This window comes from Larus michahellis, chromosome 5 (assembly GCF_964199755.1).
Source record: "Larus michahellis chromosome 5, bLarMic1.1, whole genome shotgun sequence".
Taxonomy (NCBI): Eukaryota; Metazoa; Chordata; class Aves; order Charadriiformes; family Laridae; genus Larus; species Larus michahellis.
In genome coordinates, this window is record NC_133900.1 from 86,386,839 (window position 1) to 86,405,429 (window position 18,591).

General features: G+C 43.7%; 1 protein-coding gene across 3 annotated transcripts in view; it reads right to left on the minus strand.

Annotated features, from left to right (window-relative positions):
- The window catches only part of GALNTL6 (polypeptide N-acetylgalactosaminyltransferase like 6), a 459,205-nt gene that overhangs the window by 263,377 nt on the left and 177,237 nt on the right, over nt 1-18,591 (minus strand). For all 3 annotated transcript variants that reach the window (XM_074588461.1, XM_074588460.1, XM_074588462.1), the window contains exon 3: nt 5,141-5,279. In XM_074588461.1, the coding sequence (XP_074444562.1) occupies nt 5,141-5,279 (139 nt within the window). The remainder of the gene's footprint in view (nt 1-5,140; nt 5,280-18,591) is intronic.

Sequence of the window (18,591 nt, forward strand, 5' to 3'; positions counted from 1 at the left end):
GCTATGGGATTAATGATGAACTTTTAAATCTTATTGTTAAGGACTATACACGTAGCTTAAACCGTGACGAATGCACTGTATTTATAAAGAAAGTCATTAAATACATCGAATGCAATAACTGAAAATTTTTAGAAGAGGCAGATATGAAGTACTGCATGACTTAACTATAATATTTATATAAATAGAATAACAAACATTATATTTCCCGTATTAGTCTAGTAATTCTAGCGTTTCTGCAAAGTTTACTAAGACATAAGTAAGGATTGACAGTAACGCTGCAACTATTCTACACACACAGAAAATACAGCCAAACAAAAGAGCCCAAAGCAATCCCCCCGACGTCCCTGCACAGCCACTGCAGCCTCTTCTAACCCCACAAGGGACAGCAGCCGCACTGCACTCCAGTATTTTAAGGGAGAGCCGTTCCGGCATTCTCTCAGCTTCTGCTACCGATAGGGAGGGAGAGTGTCACTTACGCAGAACAGGTAGAGTGAAATGTGCCTTTTTTTTTTAATTGTTAAAAAGAAAGAAAATCTCATCAGCGTTCAGGACACACAACACCTCACAGCCTTTAGCTAAACACCCGTATTTCTTCAAATATAAAAACGCATTTCTTCTGAGGCCTGTGAAAAGCTCAACGTGTAAAAAGAAAGCCGAGGAGCCCAGCCCAGACTCCGAGGAGGAAGGCTGCCGGCAGGGAGAGCGAAGGGCCGGCTCCTCGGCCAGCGCGGGCGGGAGCAGCGGGCAGCGCCTGGGAGCCCCGACCCCAGACATCACCCAGGCCAGGCTGGGCATCCTCATTGTCCGATACGGACATCGGGAATTTCAGTACAAAATTAATGTATCTGTGCCCACGGAAGCCTAAAAAGGATGGGATTTCCTGCCATAGACAATTCCGGCAAACCAACGCGGATTTGTGCATCTGATCTGTGACCACACAAGTTATTAACGAATAATCTACAAACAGTACGTAAAAGGAGACCCGTTTTTGAAACCCAGCGATACAAAAGTAGCAAAACCATGCAAGATTTTAAATGACAATGTTCCCTACTCTGTTGTCATCGGGAACTAACCTGAACTCCTTGATTCAGGAATGAAAAGCTAAAAAGATCGGATGCTCTAGTTTACGAGGACTTAGGAGTCCGAAACAGGATATACCACAAATTTTATATTCGCTGTTGAGACCAGGCGATTACAAATTCCCCCGAGCCTCAGCAAAGTCCCATTTTGAACACTATTCAAAATGCAAATCAGATTCGGCTTTGTTTGAACAAAACTGGTATGAATGACAGAGTATTTAATAATGTTGAAAAGATAAGACTTAAGGGTAACTGCTCTATTAAATAATCAGAATAAGTAGCGTTTGTCTCTACAATAGAAAACAATACTGCCAGCGCTTTCCTTAGCTTTAGCGCGTTTGTTCTATTCCAGACCACAGAAAGTGGCGTGGGGCAGGTGAAAACAAAAAAAAAAAAAAAGGCAAACCCACAATACTAGTCTTGGGGGTTTTGAAATATTTAAATATTTTTCATATTGGTACAGAACTAACTCTTAACCAGTAACTCCATCGCCAACTCTCAATACTACCCAAAACTCACAGCGCCGCCTTCCACTTCAGGTGACCAGAACTCTCACTTTCACTAAATCGGTCCTGAAACCCCCAATGAACTGCGATGATAATCCTGTTTTAGATTTTCATTTGGAATTAAAGAAAAAACAGAAAAGCTGTTTTGTGGTTTTTTTTTTTTTTAATCTTAAAGTCCGGGGATGATGGTGGGCAAAGAACAGAGTTAGCTAATGTAACCTGGCGAGAGCATCCGCTGTGAGAAGACTTTTGCATGAGAGTGGGACAGAAACAAGACATCAAAGAGCACTCAGAAATGGAAAAAGATATTCTAGTGTAGCTGTGAGAGACAGGAAAAAAAGCACCATGGGAGACAGAAGGATGCAATAAGAACATGTTAAGAACACAGGGAAGCTGTTAAGTCAGCCTTAAAATAGAAGTTAACTTCCATTTCTCTAGGGATTTTTACAGCACACACACGTTTTAGTGTCCCAAAAAAGGAAAGAAGCATCAATCTGAACACATCTTGCTGAAGTGCTTTACATATCTAACACTTAAAAGGAAAAACCCAAGAATATTATTAAAAAAAAGTTGAAAATGTGAATTTCTCAGAGCTCAATCATCTAAGTGTTTGTTCAGTTCCACCCATCCCCCTCCCAGAAGATGTATTTTGCAAATCCTGCACCGAGTTTCCAAAGAGACCAAGAAGGAGAAAGTTCATTTGGATTAAAAAGAGCAAGTTTTGGTTATCCGCTATCTTTGCATACTTCCCAGAAAACCAGTCGCTCAGAAGTGGGACTTGAAGTTTCTTTGGTCTTAGAGTCTGAAATATTTTTTTTTTTTTTCAATGAAGTGATTTCAGAGAAACATAGGAACTACTATAGCCACTCTTCCAATTTAAATACCTTTTGAGTCAAATACCAAGATTCACCACTCAGTTTTTGCTGTACTTGAAGGTGCATTTTGTAAATTTTCTCTACTGATGGCAATAAACCCATTCTATTTGGTTCTTTAAAACAAATCCTAGACAACATTTTCAGGAAATTAGCCCCCATGCAAGTGGCATACGCTCAATAGAGACAGAAGATCAAGAGCTCAAAGTCTATAATAAGAGTGTCCCCCCCAAAACATGCAAAAGAAGATACTTAGAAGCCGAAGGGCGGTTAGAAGCTCCACGAAGCAAAAGCCCTTTACAATACTCAGAAGCTGACCAAACTAGATCTTGCCTGCTACACCTCACCTGAATTACCTCCTCTGGTCTTATTTCAACCAGAAGTCCCTTTTCTGGCACAGAAGTTCCATAGTTTGCCAAGGGGTCTCTCAGAGCAGCCTTCTGAGGTACGAACTACTTCCCGTTCCACACAAGCTCCCGAGGAGAGGACGGACACTTCCACAGGCGAAGTGACGCCCCACTGCCCCGCGGGGCATGGAGCACGCAGGACGGGGCTGTCTCTGACAGCCGGTCAGGAAGCGCGGTCAGACGTCTGTGTCCCGGCTGTTCAGGTCACGGACTGGCCCCAGGGTGTTCCCATCAGGGGTGCAGAGCCCAGCTTTGGCACCTGAATCGCTGTACTTAGCACAACAACATTTTTATCTTTACATTTAGAAGATCAGCGATACCGTCAATTAACTAATGGACTCCTTGTGTTACAAGCGTTTAAAGAAGCAAGGTTAGAAGGACAAGCCAGCTCACACAGGACCCTTCTGAAACACTGGCCATACAAGACACCCCTGGCACCACAAGAACCCGGCTGACCTGGAACACCAAAGGGATGCCCATACCTAAGGGTTCAAAGTTCCCCACGCGAGACGCTGCGGTGAAAGTCACTGAAGGCTTCGTGCAGGCGAAGGGGGACCGAGAACGGCTGAGGTATGACCAACTTGTCCCTAATGTGTCACTTCTGACAACACACGGCTCATGTGGCTCCTGGGGACACGCAGGGACGCGTCACTGACGGCACGGACGGCAGCGGGCGAGAACCCAGCTCAGAAAAACACGAAGGGAGGATAAACACGTCAGCTTCCTTTTGTATTTGGTATTTGTCCTCTGTGGTTTGGCCAACAGAGAAGGCTGCTCGACGAGCAGATCTGTTATGCCAACGAGGCAGTTTCACACAGCTTCGATGCTGTGCAGCTGTACGTTAGAACTCAAACTCCTTGGAAGTACTCTTTCTATAAATAATTTCAGGTAACTTGGCAAAGTAGATGGCAAACAAAGTATCTAAACAATACAGCTTATATAAAAAAATGGGGTTTTTGACTTAATTCTACGCAAACAATATTCATATATACAAATTAACAGATAAACAGTGTTTTCTCAAAAAAAATGCATGGCAATTAAATAGAAAATGCCTCCAACAAAAGATTATTTTTAAAATTTTTAAAATATTTTGTGTTAATTCCTCCATTGTGAATTATTTTTTAAAAATCTTACTATGCAAACATTTATACACTGTTCATTCTTTGAAAAGGAGAGTTCCACATTTGATGGAACAAGAAGCGTTAGTTACACGGTATTTCTCTTTCCACCCACCAGGAACTTCTGGCAAGTTCTGTTCCGTTCCCTGAAGAACGTGAAGCGAATTCCCACAGCAAAACTGTACAGGTTAAGGAGTGAGTAGGTGCCTTCACCTGAAACATCGTATAATAAAGGGAACTGTACCCGAAGGAAAATACAAACCTAGTCACGGAGACAATTAGTGTTGTCACACTCCTGTACCTTCCGCCCATACACTAATTGCGTAACACCCAATTAAAAGAGGGAAAAACAGCACATAAAGAGACAAAGCAAATCACCCCTCCCTTTGAGCCCGAAGCCTAGAAAGGCGTGCGTGCCCTTTCCTGTTACAGCAGAAAGCTTTACTCCTCTAAGGGAGCAAGAGCTACACAACGTGAAAAGAAAGTTACGGTTGCCAAGAACTGCGTGATCACATTTAGCTCAGTGGTTACTTTCCAGAATAATCTTTATCCTATTTCTGTCAGATATTACTGCTGTCAAGGAACACCACCAGCATTCAGCCCCTCCCCGTTCTGCACGTGCGTTTCACCGTCGCTCACTCAGTTTTCACGCGATTCTACACTGCGTAAATCAGCTGTGGTATCACACCTGATTAGCTGTAGCTATTGGGTTGCTTTCACCCTTTATGCAACAAAACCGAAAGAAACATTACGGAAACACTCGTCCAAACGTTTAGCCAAAAATTTTGTACAACTTTTCACCCTGCCCCCAGCCCAAGGATCTGCAGCTATTACCAAATGAGAACCTGAAAAACCATGTGAAATGTTATTTATCACTGCCTAACAAATCACTACCCAGAAATGCCAGGAAAATCATTCTGTAATTAAAAGAGGCCTTCTACAGTCTTAATGTGTTACTAATGAGATGAGAGGTCGGTTTAGAAGACAGATAGAGCAAATGATTTAACGACGGTGATAAATTTCCCATTTCCTATTTAATGAAACAGTCACTTTTTGTTGGCTGAGGGTTCTTGTTTGACCTTCCCGGAAGACAGGTTATTTAGAGATATACAAAGATAAAAACTTAAAATCAAATATTCCAGGAAACGATTTACGTACTTTGGATGTCGGATGTCTGGCAGGGATCGCTCCAGTGCTATGTTGTTGCTAACGAAGATGTTGAAGCCATTTTCCCTATAAGCAGAATCATCGTGGTCTTCCTCTGTAAGAGGGTACGGCTTTCCGTGTTCGCCTTTCCCTACAAGGAAACAAAACGATTATTCACATCAAACTGTTAGCAAAAAAAGGACTAAAAGACAAAAATAAGTTAGACTGAACTTCAGTTAGTGCGCTGTACCTGGAACATCTCTAAGGAATTTCTTGCAATGTTTTTAGGACACTCCTGCTACTTCCAATACAAAAATACAAAGTAGGTACAAATAACGGGAGTCAAAAGTCCCTCTGAATTCACCCAGTTCATCTTGCTTTCATTCTTTCCAGAGACACAATCAGCTTAAAGCCATTTTAGACATGAAAATTTGAATTGTAAATTAAGCTAAGACCGTTTTGCATCAGAATCAAGCTTTCGTAACAACATTGTGAACAAACGGATCCGTTGCAGCAATACTCCTTTTCATCGAGACAAGGAACCCGATTACTCGGTTACCCAAGGTTTTGGCCTCCTCCCCACCCACCGTCTCCAGAGCACCTCCAGCACGGGAGCTCGGGGTGCCCAGCTCCCCGGAACACGTGCACAGGACACCAAGTGTTTTGCCCGGGGCTCCTTGAACCCTCACGCTCCCGGAGCGGCCAGAGGAACTCGGTGCTCCCAGTGCCTCAGCACTGCTGATTTGGTACCGGAAACTGGTCACTTCGGCTCCCTAAAGAAGTCACCGGCTCATTCCCCGGCAGAGCACAGACTTTCTACTCCAGCTTTTCACTCCCAAGTTGGTTCCCGTCATCGGTCCCTCGGCTTGCTCCGTACCTACCTCAGGCGACTGCGCCTCTCTCCCTTCCAGCCGGAGCGCGGAGAACAAACAGAGCCACTTCAAAGGACATCCAAACAGGAAAGCCTTCGATTCTTCTCAACTATTTTTAGCCATCCCATTCTTGCAGAACTCTCCAGAGTTTCTAAGCCCTTCGTGCCTGCTCAGGTTCTCAAGAAGATACACTTTCCTTTCCATTCAGTTGGTCAGCTAATAACCTCTCTGGCCCTCTCCCTCTGGGCCTGCTCGTGAGAAAACACCTCCCTTCCCTGAGCTCTTTCAGAGAAATGACCCAACTCCAGCTGGATCTGATGAGGGACCAAGGCCACCTGATCCTCAGCTAACGAGGAGCAGCTGCCAGAGGGGGTGACGAGGAAGGCAAGCTGAGAGCAAGCTCAGAGGAACATCCAGTGGTGCCCTCAAAGCCTGCCAGCTTCTGGCAATGCTCGATTCCATGTCGCACACACACAAAACATTAAAAACATAGAATATGCAATTACTGAGGCTGGAGTTACCCCATTTTTTAAATTTTTGCAACTAAAGTAATTGTTTTCCTTCCCAAACTGTGTGCATATAATTACAATTTCATTTAAATTCTTAATGAAAATAATGTTACTTACAAGGGAAAGTATTAGTTTCTATTATGAAACACTCTTTGTTTATGCTCTTTTTTTTACCAGCAGTTATCTTGTCATTTTTATTTTCAAACATCCCCAAATTGCACATAATACTCTAGCATTATACAAAATCTGAGACTAAGATTCTATGTGTATCTTTATCATTTCATACTAACTATGGGGGAACTATACTGTCAGTCAGAGTGCTGCTCACAACTGAAGAGTACAATGATACCAAACCTGTTTCATACCACACTAACAATGTGCTAATGTAATTCAGCCCCCGAGACACAGACATTTCAGCCCCTGAAATTTCAGTACATATTCTAAGTAGACCCAAAGTACTTATTTTAATTTGCTTTTATTAAGAGATTTATCCAGGTAGTTACTAATGTAATAGAAATTCCAGAATAAATCACCTGTATGATAAGACATGCTATTGCCTATAGATGTTTTTTACAATATCTGTAAAAAAAAAAAAAAAGCATATTCCAGCCATTCACCCTGTATTAAGAAAAGTGGTTTCTTTGCTTTGCTTTTCCTAAGGGAGTCCATTTTGGTGGGTGAATGTTTTTCCTGCTATTACAGTTTCTTCACTCTGTCCCCTGCTAGTGAAACGGCCGCCGAGCGCTTTGGAAGCAGCCTTCCGCCCTTCCTCGCCGAGCACGCGGCACCACCGCCGTGCAGAAGACAAAACCCCAGGCATGGTGGATACCCGGGGCGCCTGAGGAGGGGGTCTCTGGGCACTGTCTCACATCGTGCTGGCCAGCTGCGGTACAGAAATTGCTTTGGCACTTACACAGTAAGCTGGGCCACAGTAAGCGGCACCAGCAGTTGTGAAGCGTGACTCTTTCCTAATGCTATATTAAAATATACACGTAGAGCATTAACAGAGGCTTTAATGTGGGCTTTTATGAACCCCGTGGATATTTGTCCCAGCTTTCTTGTTTGCTTCTTCTCGTTCACCCCACAGCTCCTCCCAATTAGCTCATCTACCAGATCCAGCTGAAAGTACTTGGCTAATTTCCCTAAAAGGGCTCAGGTGAAAGGGGACCATTTCTTATGAGTGACTTAGGGAGGAGAGAAATAGAGCGCTTAGAAAATAAGTATTAAAAAAATTAAGCATAACTTTTGGATAATCATACAATCACAGACTGGTTTGGGTGGGAAGGGACCTCAAAGCCCCCCCAGTGCCACCCCCTGCCCTGGGCAGGGACACCTCCCACCAGCCCAGGTTGCTCCAAGCCCCGTCCAGCCTGGCCCTGAACCCCTCCAGGGACGGGGCATCCCTGTAGGCCCCAAGGGTTTTGCACAGAAAATTTCCGTGTATGAGTCTCCTCAGCATTTTAATTATCACAAGCACATTAAAACTCTCTTCTGTCCCTGATTTGCTTTGCGAGGTGGGTGGTGGACATTGCCATCACTGCACACGGGTTTGGAGCTGGGCTGTCCAAAAGTTTACCTAAAATGCCAGGGTGACAAAGGGAAACTTCCCAATGCGAGAAAGAGTAAAATTCTGGTGACAAAGGGAAACTTCCCAATGCGAGGAAGAGTAAAATTCTGGTGACAAAGAGCATGAAGGAGTTTAACGTCCCGTTACTGGCTAGAGGAGGCCACTGTCAAGCCATCGATAGACAGGTATAAGCCCTCCCGTACTGTTTGTTCTGCCTGACGGCAAAACAGCAATTCAGAAAGTGCACCAGGCTATAAAGTGTCGTAGGGAAGAGAGAGAAAAAACGCCTGATGGTGGATTTTTGGCCTCTCTGGATTTAAAAGGGGCCTCACCCAAAAGTGATGGATAAAACAGCACTAAGAACTGATAATAACTCTCGCTGAGGCTGGCTTACAATTCCAGCATAAATAACCCCAGAGCCTAAGGACAACCAGAAGTTGTGGTTCAGTTACTTGGATTTTGATTTTTCAAGGAGTGGGCAAAGGAGGGGAAGAACCCAAAAGCCTGAGAACGACATATACTCAACCTGGGCCCCAACATCCCATCAGAATACTCCATTGCGTGGGAACCATAACAGCACTCTTTAATTCATACAGCGCTGCCTAACCTTTGTGATTACAGGTTATTACACTGATTTTTAACTCAGTACTTAATGTACGAAGCATTTTGAAAATGTGCTACTTTTTTTTTTTTTCTTTCTGAAAACGCTGTGAGGGTTTTGGAGTTGACATCTCTACGTTGCTTGGCATTATGTTATTGTAAGGGTGTTAATACACCATCTCAAAATGCTTCTCCATAGATATTCAGATAAAAAATGGTAAAGTAGGATACCACAGCCATTCAGATAAAGTACCAGCTCGGCCAAACCTCAGGTGCTCTGGAAGGCTTTTTTAGCCCCACTCAAGGATGTTACCGTCTCCTAGGAAACAATGCACTCTACACCGAGCCCTAAAGGTTTGTAAGTTTTATGCCTGACGACTTGTGATAACTGATAGTTCAAGAACACCTCACTTAAAGCATCTCCTGCTTCTATTACGCACGGACACAGCAGAAGGAGAATAAACCCTCTTGTTCAGCAGATGGCACGAAAGGAAGAGGATTAGGGTGAGACAAGAAAATTAAAAAACATTCCGTATACTCAGTACAAATGCGTAATAGAATAATGCTCTGGATAAGCCATGTTGGTACAGTTGCCAGGTATGATAATTATAAAGAAAACAAGGATACTGTTGGCAAAATATATCAGCCGTAAATCAATTTGAACATGCACTGAGAGCTCTGCGCTACTGCCGCATGCAATGGATAGGGGACCTTGCTTAAAATTATAAACAAGACACAGTGCAACAGGTTCTGCTTTCAGCGTCTTCTGGGGTTTTCTTTTGGGGGTTTACTTTTATAATTCAGATGAACATTATTTATAATTCAGTAGACATGGTAAAAAGATTGGCTTTGCCATATGAGTTAAAGGAAGCTAAGCAACTGCTTGACATCTTAACACAGGAAACTAAGTGGATAAAGAACATAAGCCACTCGGTGTCTGTGGGGAAGAACCTGAATTATTCAGTGTTTATACTCACTGCTATTAGTTTACTCAGGCAAGACTTCACAGTCACATCAAGTCAACCTTATAATTTGCAAAAATATTTAAGCACACCCTTTAATTCAAGCATTCAAGCATCCTTTAATCCAGTAACATTTGTAATAGGGAATAAGAATTCTCCATGTGCTAAATGTTTACCAAATAAAAGGAGCTTATTTTAATAATAACCATAACCATCTATGATTCTATAATACATGAACCTACAAATCACACAATCACAGACTGGTTTGGGTGGGAAGGGACCTTAAAGCCCCCCCAGTGGCACCCCCTGCCCTGGGCAGGGACACCTCCCACCAGCCCAGGTTGCTCCAAGCCCCGTCCAACCTGGCCTTGAACCCCTCCAGGGATGGGGCAGCCACAGCTTCTCTGGGCACCCTGGGCCAGGGGCTCACCGCCCTCACAGCCAAGAATTTCTGCCTCACATCTCATCTCAGTCTCCCCTCTGTCAGTGGAAAACCCTTCCCCTTCATCCTATGGTTCCCCTCCCTGCTCCAGAGTCCCTCCCCAGCTTTCCTGGAGCCCCTTGAGGGACTGGAAGGGGCTGGAAGGTCTCCCCGGAGCCTTCTCTTCTCCAGGCTGAACCCCCCCAGCTCTCTCAGCCTGTCCCCACAGCAGAGGGGCTCCAGCCCTCCCAGCATCTCCGGGGCCTCCTCTGGCCCCGCTCCAACAGCTCCGTGTCCTTCTGCTGTTGGTGCCCCAGCGCTGGAGGCAGCACTGCAGGGGGGTCTCACAGAGCGGAGCAGAGGGGCAGAATCCCCCCCTCGCCCTGCTGCCCACGCTGCTGGGGATGCAGCCCAGGCTGCGGGGGGTTTCTGCGAGTGCGCCTTGCCTGCTCATGTTGAGCTTCTCGTCCACCAGCACCCCCAAGTCCTTCTCCTCAGGGCTGCTCTCCAGCCATTCATCCCCAGCCTGGATTTGTGCTTGGGATTGCCCCGACCCAGAAGCAGGACCCTGCACTTGGCCTGGCTGAACTTCATAAGGTTGGCATGGGCCCACCTCTCCAGCCTCTCCAGGTCCCGCTGGATGGCATCCCTTCCCTCCAGCCTGTTGACCGCCCCGCACAGCTTGGTGTCGTCGCCAAGTGGCTGAAGGTGCACTCAGTCCCACTGTCCACGTCACCGACAAAGATATTGAACAGCACCAGTCCCAGTACCAACCTCTGAGGAACGCCATTTCTTCTCACTTACAGTGCATCTGATTATTTTGGATAAGGTAGTTCTACCATTTTTTTTAAGTATATTAGGAATTTTATCTACCATCCCTAAATACTCCATCCAGAATCTATGACAATGTTGTCTGTGCGCATCACACACAAACATGCCCATCATGAAAGTTCTCACGGGGAGAGCAGATATCTAGTCTTATCCTAGAGATAAGAAGTCCCATGGGGAGCGAGTGATTGTATTTCTTAGCAAGGGTAGAGAGAGGAACACAAATTCAAAATGAATGCAGTCACACGTCAGCTTCAAAAAAATAGTGTAAGAAGTAAAAGGGGAAATAAAGATCATGAGCTGAATACAAACATCGAGTCAGACATCATCTTCCACCTTCTTGCCACATAAACTTCTACACAATGACCTTTCATGCTCCCCGATCTGGGAGCCAGAGTGCAACTGGCCAAGCCAGAGGGCAAAAACTCTGTTTAAAGCAATCTTCTACATCGTTCCTGAATTTCCCTAGCGCACAGCAGTGTACAAGGTTGCCAACTTGCCCTGTGGCGATGGACTTCATATTATTTCGATTAATAAGTGTAACACATTATCAATTCAGACTGCCACCCTGTTCGGCTTTTTTGGGAAGTGAATTTCCATGTGAGTGGAAACAAAATAATATTCTTCCTTGTCGTTCCTTATCCTCACAGGCAGGACGGCGGGGTGCAGCACATCTGCCTAAATATTGCTTACATTATCTTGAACAGAGAGGTGATTTGACACACGCACAAAATAGCATTTCTTTTTTCTTCTTTTTTTGACAGTAGGAGTCTCAGCCTTTCCTGGAGTATCTACACTTGGCGTAGTTCTCACCCTGTCTAAAAATTCTGTATTTTGAAACCTTTAAAAGACATATGGGCAAACATTTTTTTAATCTAAAATTAGCTCAAGAGTCAAGTCAGGGACTAGCGCAGGTCAGTCCTTGGCAATAAAGGGGAAAAAGGAAGTTGTTTTACCAAATCCCTTTCTCCTTTCATACTAGCGAAGGAGCTGCTTGCTTTGAACAAATGCATTTTGTGGGTTTGCATGTTTATATTAATTTCTACTAAAAAGTAAGAAAACTCTAATTCAATAAACGTATGAAGGAATTTTCTTTCCCAATTTGTTATGGAGAGAGAAAATTAAATCCGCATGTGTCTCACATGAAAGTAATTGCCTGTGTATCACAGGCGTCTATCCAAGTAGTAAAAAATGCGTGTGTGTGTGTATATATGTATGTTATGGCATTTCAGATAGAAAATGAGAACATTTTTCTAAGCCTATGAGTAGTGAAACAACGGGATAGGCAATCCAGGGAACTGTGGAATCCATAAACAGTCAAAAAAGAAAAGATACCGTGCCTCAGAGAGATGATCGATACAACTTTGGTCAGCTATTGAGGTTGATCCCAATCTAAAATTTCCATGCACTCTATGAGAAACAGGAGGAGGACTGAGGATAATTATATTTTTCTTCAGAGTCAATAAAACTTGTATCAGAAACTGAAATATTTATCACAAGTCTCTTCTACTTTTCCCAGACTTCTCAGAGTATCCCACTAGCTGTACAACTTCATGAGCCTAATACATAGGAAAGCAATTTAATTGATTTTACATCAATGGAAACAGGATCAAAAATATCTACGGGTTTGTTTTGGGTTTTTTTTTGCTACTCTATCTAGTAACAGCATGGAAAGCCATTGCAGTAAGATTTACAATACTTTTAATTATTTATTAGACAACCGTCAAAGTCTGAGGCAATATAAAAGGCTTTTCCTTAGCATGACAGACACAGCTGTAATCAAATCTTACTTATGCAACTGGGAAAAATAAAAACCCTGTCAAGGAAACCCCGAACAATACATTTTCAAGCAAGAATAAATAATTTCTTTATACATATATACCAAAATTTATTTATTAGTGTTTCAACATCAAACTACGACAGAAAACCAACAATCCAAAATTCACTCCAGTCTTCTGGTAGAAAGCATTCAAATTCCTTATTACCCTTCAGGGGCCAGCAGCTGACACCGGATTTCCTTTCAAGGCCCATGTAGTCTTCAGAAAGCGCTACAGAAACACCCTTGGGAGCGACCATGAGGCCTCGTCCCTTCCGGATTGCTGCTACCGTGATGCCACGGTCGGCAGGAGAAATATGAACTGAATTACTCCTCTCTTCAGGATTGGCTTTATACAAACAGCACAGGTTGGGAGAAAAAGGGAGAAAAAGATGTTACTTTAAATTGTGTTATTTGACTGCCTGCTCACATCCAGAACTGAAAAATACCCAAACCCCAACAACAAAAACAACAGAGAAGAGAGACGAATGTGCTCCTTAAAAAATGTAAAAGGGTACATTCCTATCGTGCTGTACTTGGATCCTTAGGGTATGGTTTGCTTATCATTCACGAGAGACAAAAATGAAAGGAACCTGTTGCTAAAACAGACGGGAGATCTATCCTCATAGCGGGGATGTGCTCCCCCGTCCCTCGCAAACAGAAATCCCGTACGGGGTAGAGGTAGGTAAAGGAAGAGCATTTCCTGGAGAGAAGAGGGACGAACGGGGACCTGTCAAATGGACTTATTTTACACATGTGGTCTTACCATGTTTGAGATGCATTTCCGTAAAAAGAAATGCATATGAAAAAAAAATAAATTATAAAATACCACTTTTTGACTGCATTAGACCCAATTTCCATATTTCCATAAACTAACTAGGACTGGGCTGACTCTTCACGTTAATCTAAGATCAAACCTTCCGTCTCAGACTGCAAGCAAAAAATGGCACGAGATTTTTTTTCGTCCGTGAAGTGGGAAGAGCTGATTCCCAGTATTCTGTATACGTTAAAGGCACGGCCATGCTTCACGTGTTCTTCTCGAAAGCCGAACCAACAGAAACTGCTGGCAAGAGACGGCGTGGTGGGGCAGGTGATGGTGAGGAGGGCGGGAGCGGCGGTGAGCAGGAGACGGGAGCAGCAGAGCGAGGGCAGCGAGGAACAGCCAGAAGCCCCGGCGCTCGGCCGCACCGCAGGACTCCACAGCTCCCAGCGCCAGGCAGGGCTTAGCACAGGAGAGGGGAATGCAGAATTATTAGGGTTACGCTTAAGGAATTAGCCCTTATATGTTGCTTGTTTACCTTTAGTAACATATTGTTTGCCGAGTTAATTAATTTGCAAGAGGACAAAATGAGCTCAGTGCTCTTGAGATTAATTCTTGCAGGTATCTAGGCACTTTACTAGATAGCACTTTAAATTTCAACCCGGCCCTTGCTGTTGGCCGTCGCATCCGAGCAGGAAAGGTGCATCACACAGCTAACGGCTGGAACGGTCCACCTCTGCCTAGGGTAACGTTTACATCACTCATTTCATTTTGGTTATTTTCAGTCAAGACACTGTGCTTTACCTTAGATACGTGCATTTTCTCAGTCAGTAATTAATTCCTAAATGTTACAGCCCGTGCTTTAATGCACATCAGAGTAGTGTATCCCTCACCTTTTTCATCCGTGTGAAACATTAAAAATTCAGTCTCTGAATTTCCACCATAGGCGTTGTGGAGTAAAAATACAGTGTGTGCGGTGGAGAAGAGATTGCTCTAAAACCCACCACGAGGTTAACCAGTGGCATTGCAGTGTTTCAGCAGAAGGGTGACTGATATGAGCTCTGAAAAGTAAATTGTCTGAAGGCTTGAACAAACACTTCACAAAAATAAATAAGAATATTTTAAAAAATCTATGGCTTTTTAGACTTGCTGCAAGTCTAAAATGCTTGGCGGGCACATAGACTCATTCTACCCCCTTTTTTCCCTAGGAAAAAAAAGGAAGGAAAAAAAAGAGCATGCTCTTTGGTATGTCCAGTGTGTTTAGCATGCCGCAGCGTACAGTGCAAGACAAGCAGGAGCACGTGCTGTTGGATATGAGCCACTCTGTCACTACAGCAGAGCAGCAGTATCCTCAGCAGCGCTCCGCGGGCTGAGCCGAATCTCATCATAACCCTGTAGCCAGGGGATGCACAGTACATCTTCTGTTTAGTCTAACCACTTATCACCAAATGCCACCGCCACCGAACGCCTTTTTCATTTAACGTCAGAACAGACTGGCTGTAGAGCATTAATCAGAGCCAAACACGGAATGAGCCAGCGTGTCAGAAACAGAGCTCAACCATAAAAAAGGCTTCACGGTTTGGTTTAGTAACTGAGCGACCTGCTAGGATAAGCCAGATCTACTATGCAACAAGATTACCTGAAAAAGCATCTACTCATAGTGGTAAGATGTTTGTTTCAGTGCTTAAATAAATGAAATCACACAAACTGCATCAAGAATAGCATTCTAATAGTCTCTAGTACCAGTGGCTCTTCTATAATTAATGCACATGTCCAAGCTGATCTCCTGGAAAAGCTCAAACCAAAGTGTTACTAACACGGTACATCCAGGGACTAAACAGCTGCTCAAAGTTAACGCAAAATTACAGTTCGCCCAGGTACAGTTGGCCTTTTTTTTTTCATGAATTCAAGCTAAACTATCTCTAGAAGCTGGCTGTGTGGCTGCTGCCCAAAGATGAAACACCCTGTGCCGATGGCCGGAGCTCTGTAGGAGTCGGCGTGCAGCAGCGTAGGCACTCCTGCACCAGAAGCACTGCAAATCCTACGGGGAAAGAATACAGGAGCTGTCACAGCTCCCAGAAAATTTAGATCTCCTGTGTAAGACCCCTACTGGGGGAAAAAAAAAAATTAAAAAAAATAATCCATTCTTACATGGGGAGATAATAAATGTTCCCAGTTGAAGTTTGAGGCGGACCCAGGCACAAGAACTACGCCGGCCGACTGCCCGCACGGTGACCGAGCGCAGGGCCATCCGCCTTCCTTCCGTAAGGCTGCCAGAGCGTTCATAAGCAAGCGGCGTCTGCACGCTCGGACCAAGACGGTAACTTCCTCAGGTAGTACATATGGATTTTATTGCTTTTTCCGCTGGGGACTATAGGGTATAAAATACAGTGCCATATTTCTCAGATGATAATTAGTTTAATATGAAACTGAAGCTGAATATGCAAATAATTACCTGGTTTAATGAAGAACCAGACACCCTCACACCCACAAACTCGTCGATCCTAGAAGTACCCTCAAGACAAGCCATGTAAGCCCAGGGAGCTGTACTGGCGTGTTCAGGAACAGTGAGGTGCACTTCTGGCAGAGAAACCACGGAAACTCACCTTATGGCACACTCTCGGGACTGGCTTAACAAAGTCCTTCTGCCTCCTTTAAATCAGAACACACCACAAATACTGCTGCAGACACTGACGCTGCCGCACTGCCCAGCGACTGCCTGTCCTCCGCCTGTAAGGTACCACTGACGCTGCGATCCTCAGTATTGCCTCTCATCACTCATTTTGGGGTGTAAAGCGCATTCTTCATTGGGAAGAGCCTTACAACCGACTAATGCTTGGCCTGCCCTGAGCACAGCCCGACACAGCCCCTTTCCTCCCGTGCCACTGAGCCACCTCTTTACCAGCGACTGCAGTCGAATTCATGCCAACTATTCGCCAAACCCGACACCAATGGGAGTGAATTCCCTGTACTAAAGCCGACTGAAACTTCTAGTCAATATATGCTGAGGAATCCAGCAGAGGCAGATGTGGAGACTCAAAACATCACCTCCAGCCATGAACTGAACAGATTTTCAACTAATTAGTTTAAAGTGCTTTCTAATCAAAAGGATAACTCATCACCTACAGAACACAACAAAGTATTTATCCCAAGGCCCACATAATTCAGCAGGAACCCGCATATGCCCATTGGGAACATTTTTGATAAAGTTAATATGCTGAAAACCAATGTTTGGGTTCAGCCAAAAATATTTGCTGAATTTCTTTCATTTTGTTGATGGCTGGGTTAAAAGCAGCAAATCAAAAATATATTTTAAAAACCATACTTTTAAAATTAGAGTCTCTGTTTTTCAAAACCTTATATAAATGACAAAACTTAACTAACATTATCAAAGAGTAGACATCCAAGTTGAAAATCCTGTTTGAGAACCAAAGCAATACTCTCTCATTTTAGCACAGACAGAAGGGTTTCACGTCTTGCCCCACAGCCCTACGCGCACACAGCTTTCATTTCACGTGGATATGGGGCAACTCCCCAGAAATTTGTTTCTCACGGAGAAAAATTAAAAAATGCTAAATGCCATTATGCAGATTCACGATGTATTTACGCAGCACACAGTAATTCTCAATCCTACTTTTGTCAGTATGCCGAAAAGCCCCCAGTAAATGCAGTCGTTAAGGAGAGGGAGGGGATCTTCAGCCCCCATGCTAAGGGAGCAAGCGGACACACCTCCCCAGCCCTCCAAAACCACAGGACATAAAGCAGAGATTCACTTAAATTGTAGGCTTTGGTTTAGAAGTATTACCAGAAATTCTAACTTTTAATTTGTCAAGTATATTTGAAACTAGAAAAGCAGAAAGAAATCATCTCTCCTTATATTTTCCAGAGGAAAAAACCCACACCTAGCTTGTCTATTTTTTGCCATTAATTCATCTCTGCATTCATTTCATAGGCTTTAGAGAAAGTGGTCCTGCATGTTTAATTTAATTTTTCCTGTACTTTCTGAAATAACAAACCTTCCAAATTCTTTAAAATAGTTAAAAGCCTCACTGTGTGTTGTTACAATGCAGAGAAACGACGACAGAGGCCTTGGACTGGATTAAGAATAGACGTTCCACACACAGGAAGACTTTCTGTATAAGGTTACCTTTGGCATTTCAAAATGCGTTCAATTTTTGATATTCATTACTCACTACTGAGTCCTGATTTTTGCATTTTAGTTATATTTTCAGAATACATTTGCCAAAATCCATGACACTTTTGCTAAAATCAGACTTGTTGCTGACAGAAATCACTAGTAATGAGCTCACTTCCTTTACAATAGATTCATCATCCAGATGGTCTGTGAAAATGCATGAAATACACTTAAGCTTATTGAAAGAATCCATCCTTCAATATGCCTTTATGAGTCTTTGCTAAAAATAAATAAGTGAATAAAAAAACATCCCTACACAGTACTTTCAGGTTTCATACTAAGCAATGAGAAACCTTCCCACCAATTCCTGCCCTTCTCTGTTTTCCCCTTCGTTTGCATCAGTTGACCGGGAAATACGTGAAAACACCCACTGTTCCTCACCCCGGCGTGCAGAGAGACAGCTGCCCTCGAGGATCACCATCAAAAGACCTTCTCAAAACGGGGATTGAGCCCCTGACCGCAGTTCTTACAGCCGTGAGATGAAGCTTCCCTCAGACGGCAGGTCTGAACGGCACTGCCCCAGCGGGCTACAGCTGGAGCCCAGAATCTGCCCTTTTATCCGTATGCTTATGAGCATTTTTGAGATGTGTAATTATTATCCGCTAAATAAAATACATAAAAAATGAAAAAACATTACTTGAGTACACGGCATTGCCAAGAAATGCTCAGGGTCTCATAACTTCTATGTAAAACTTCAGATTTCTCAGAAAAAAACCAGATGAAAACATGGTCTGTATCACAGTTTATTACAAACTTTAAAAAAAGTTGATGGTTGCATAGACTGGGGGAAAAAAGTCATCTAAATACCATACTGAAGTGGCAGTATGTTAGTAACTTGCTTAAGTTACTGATTAATAGCAGCTAATTAAAATGTCAGCCCTCTAGAACTTTAACAGCTCACAGCTTTCACTCTTCTTCCCGAAGCACGTGAAG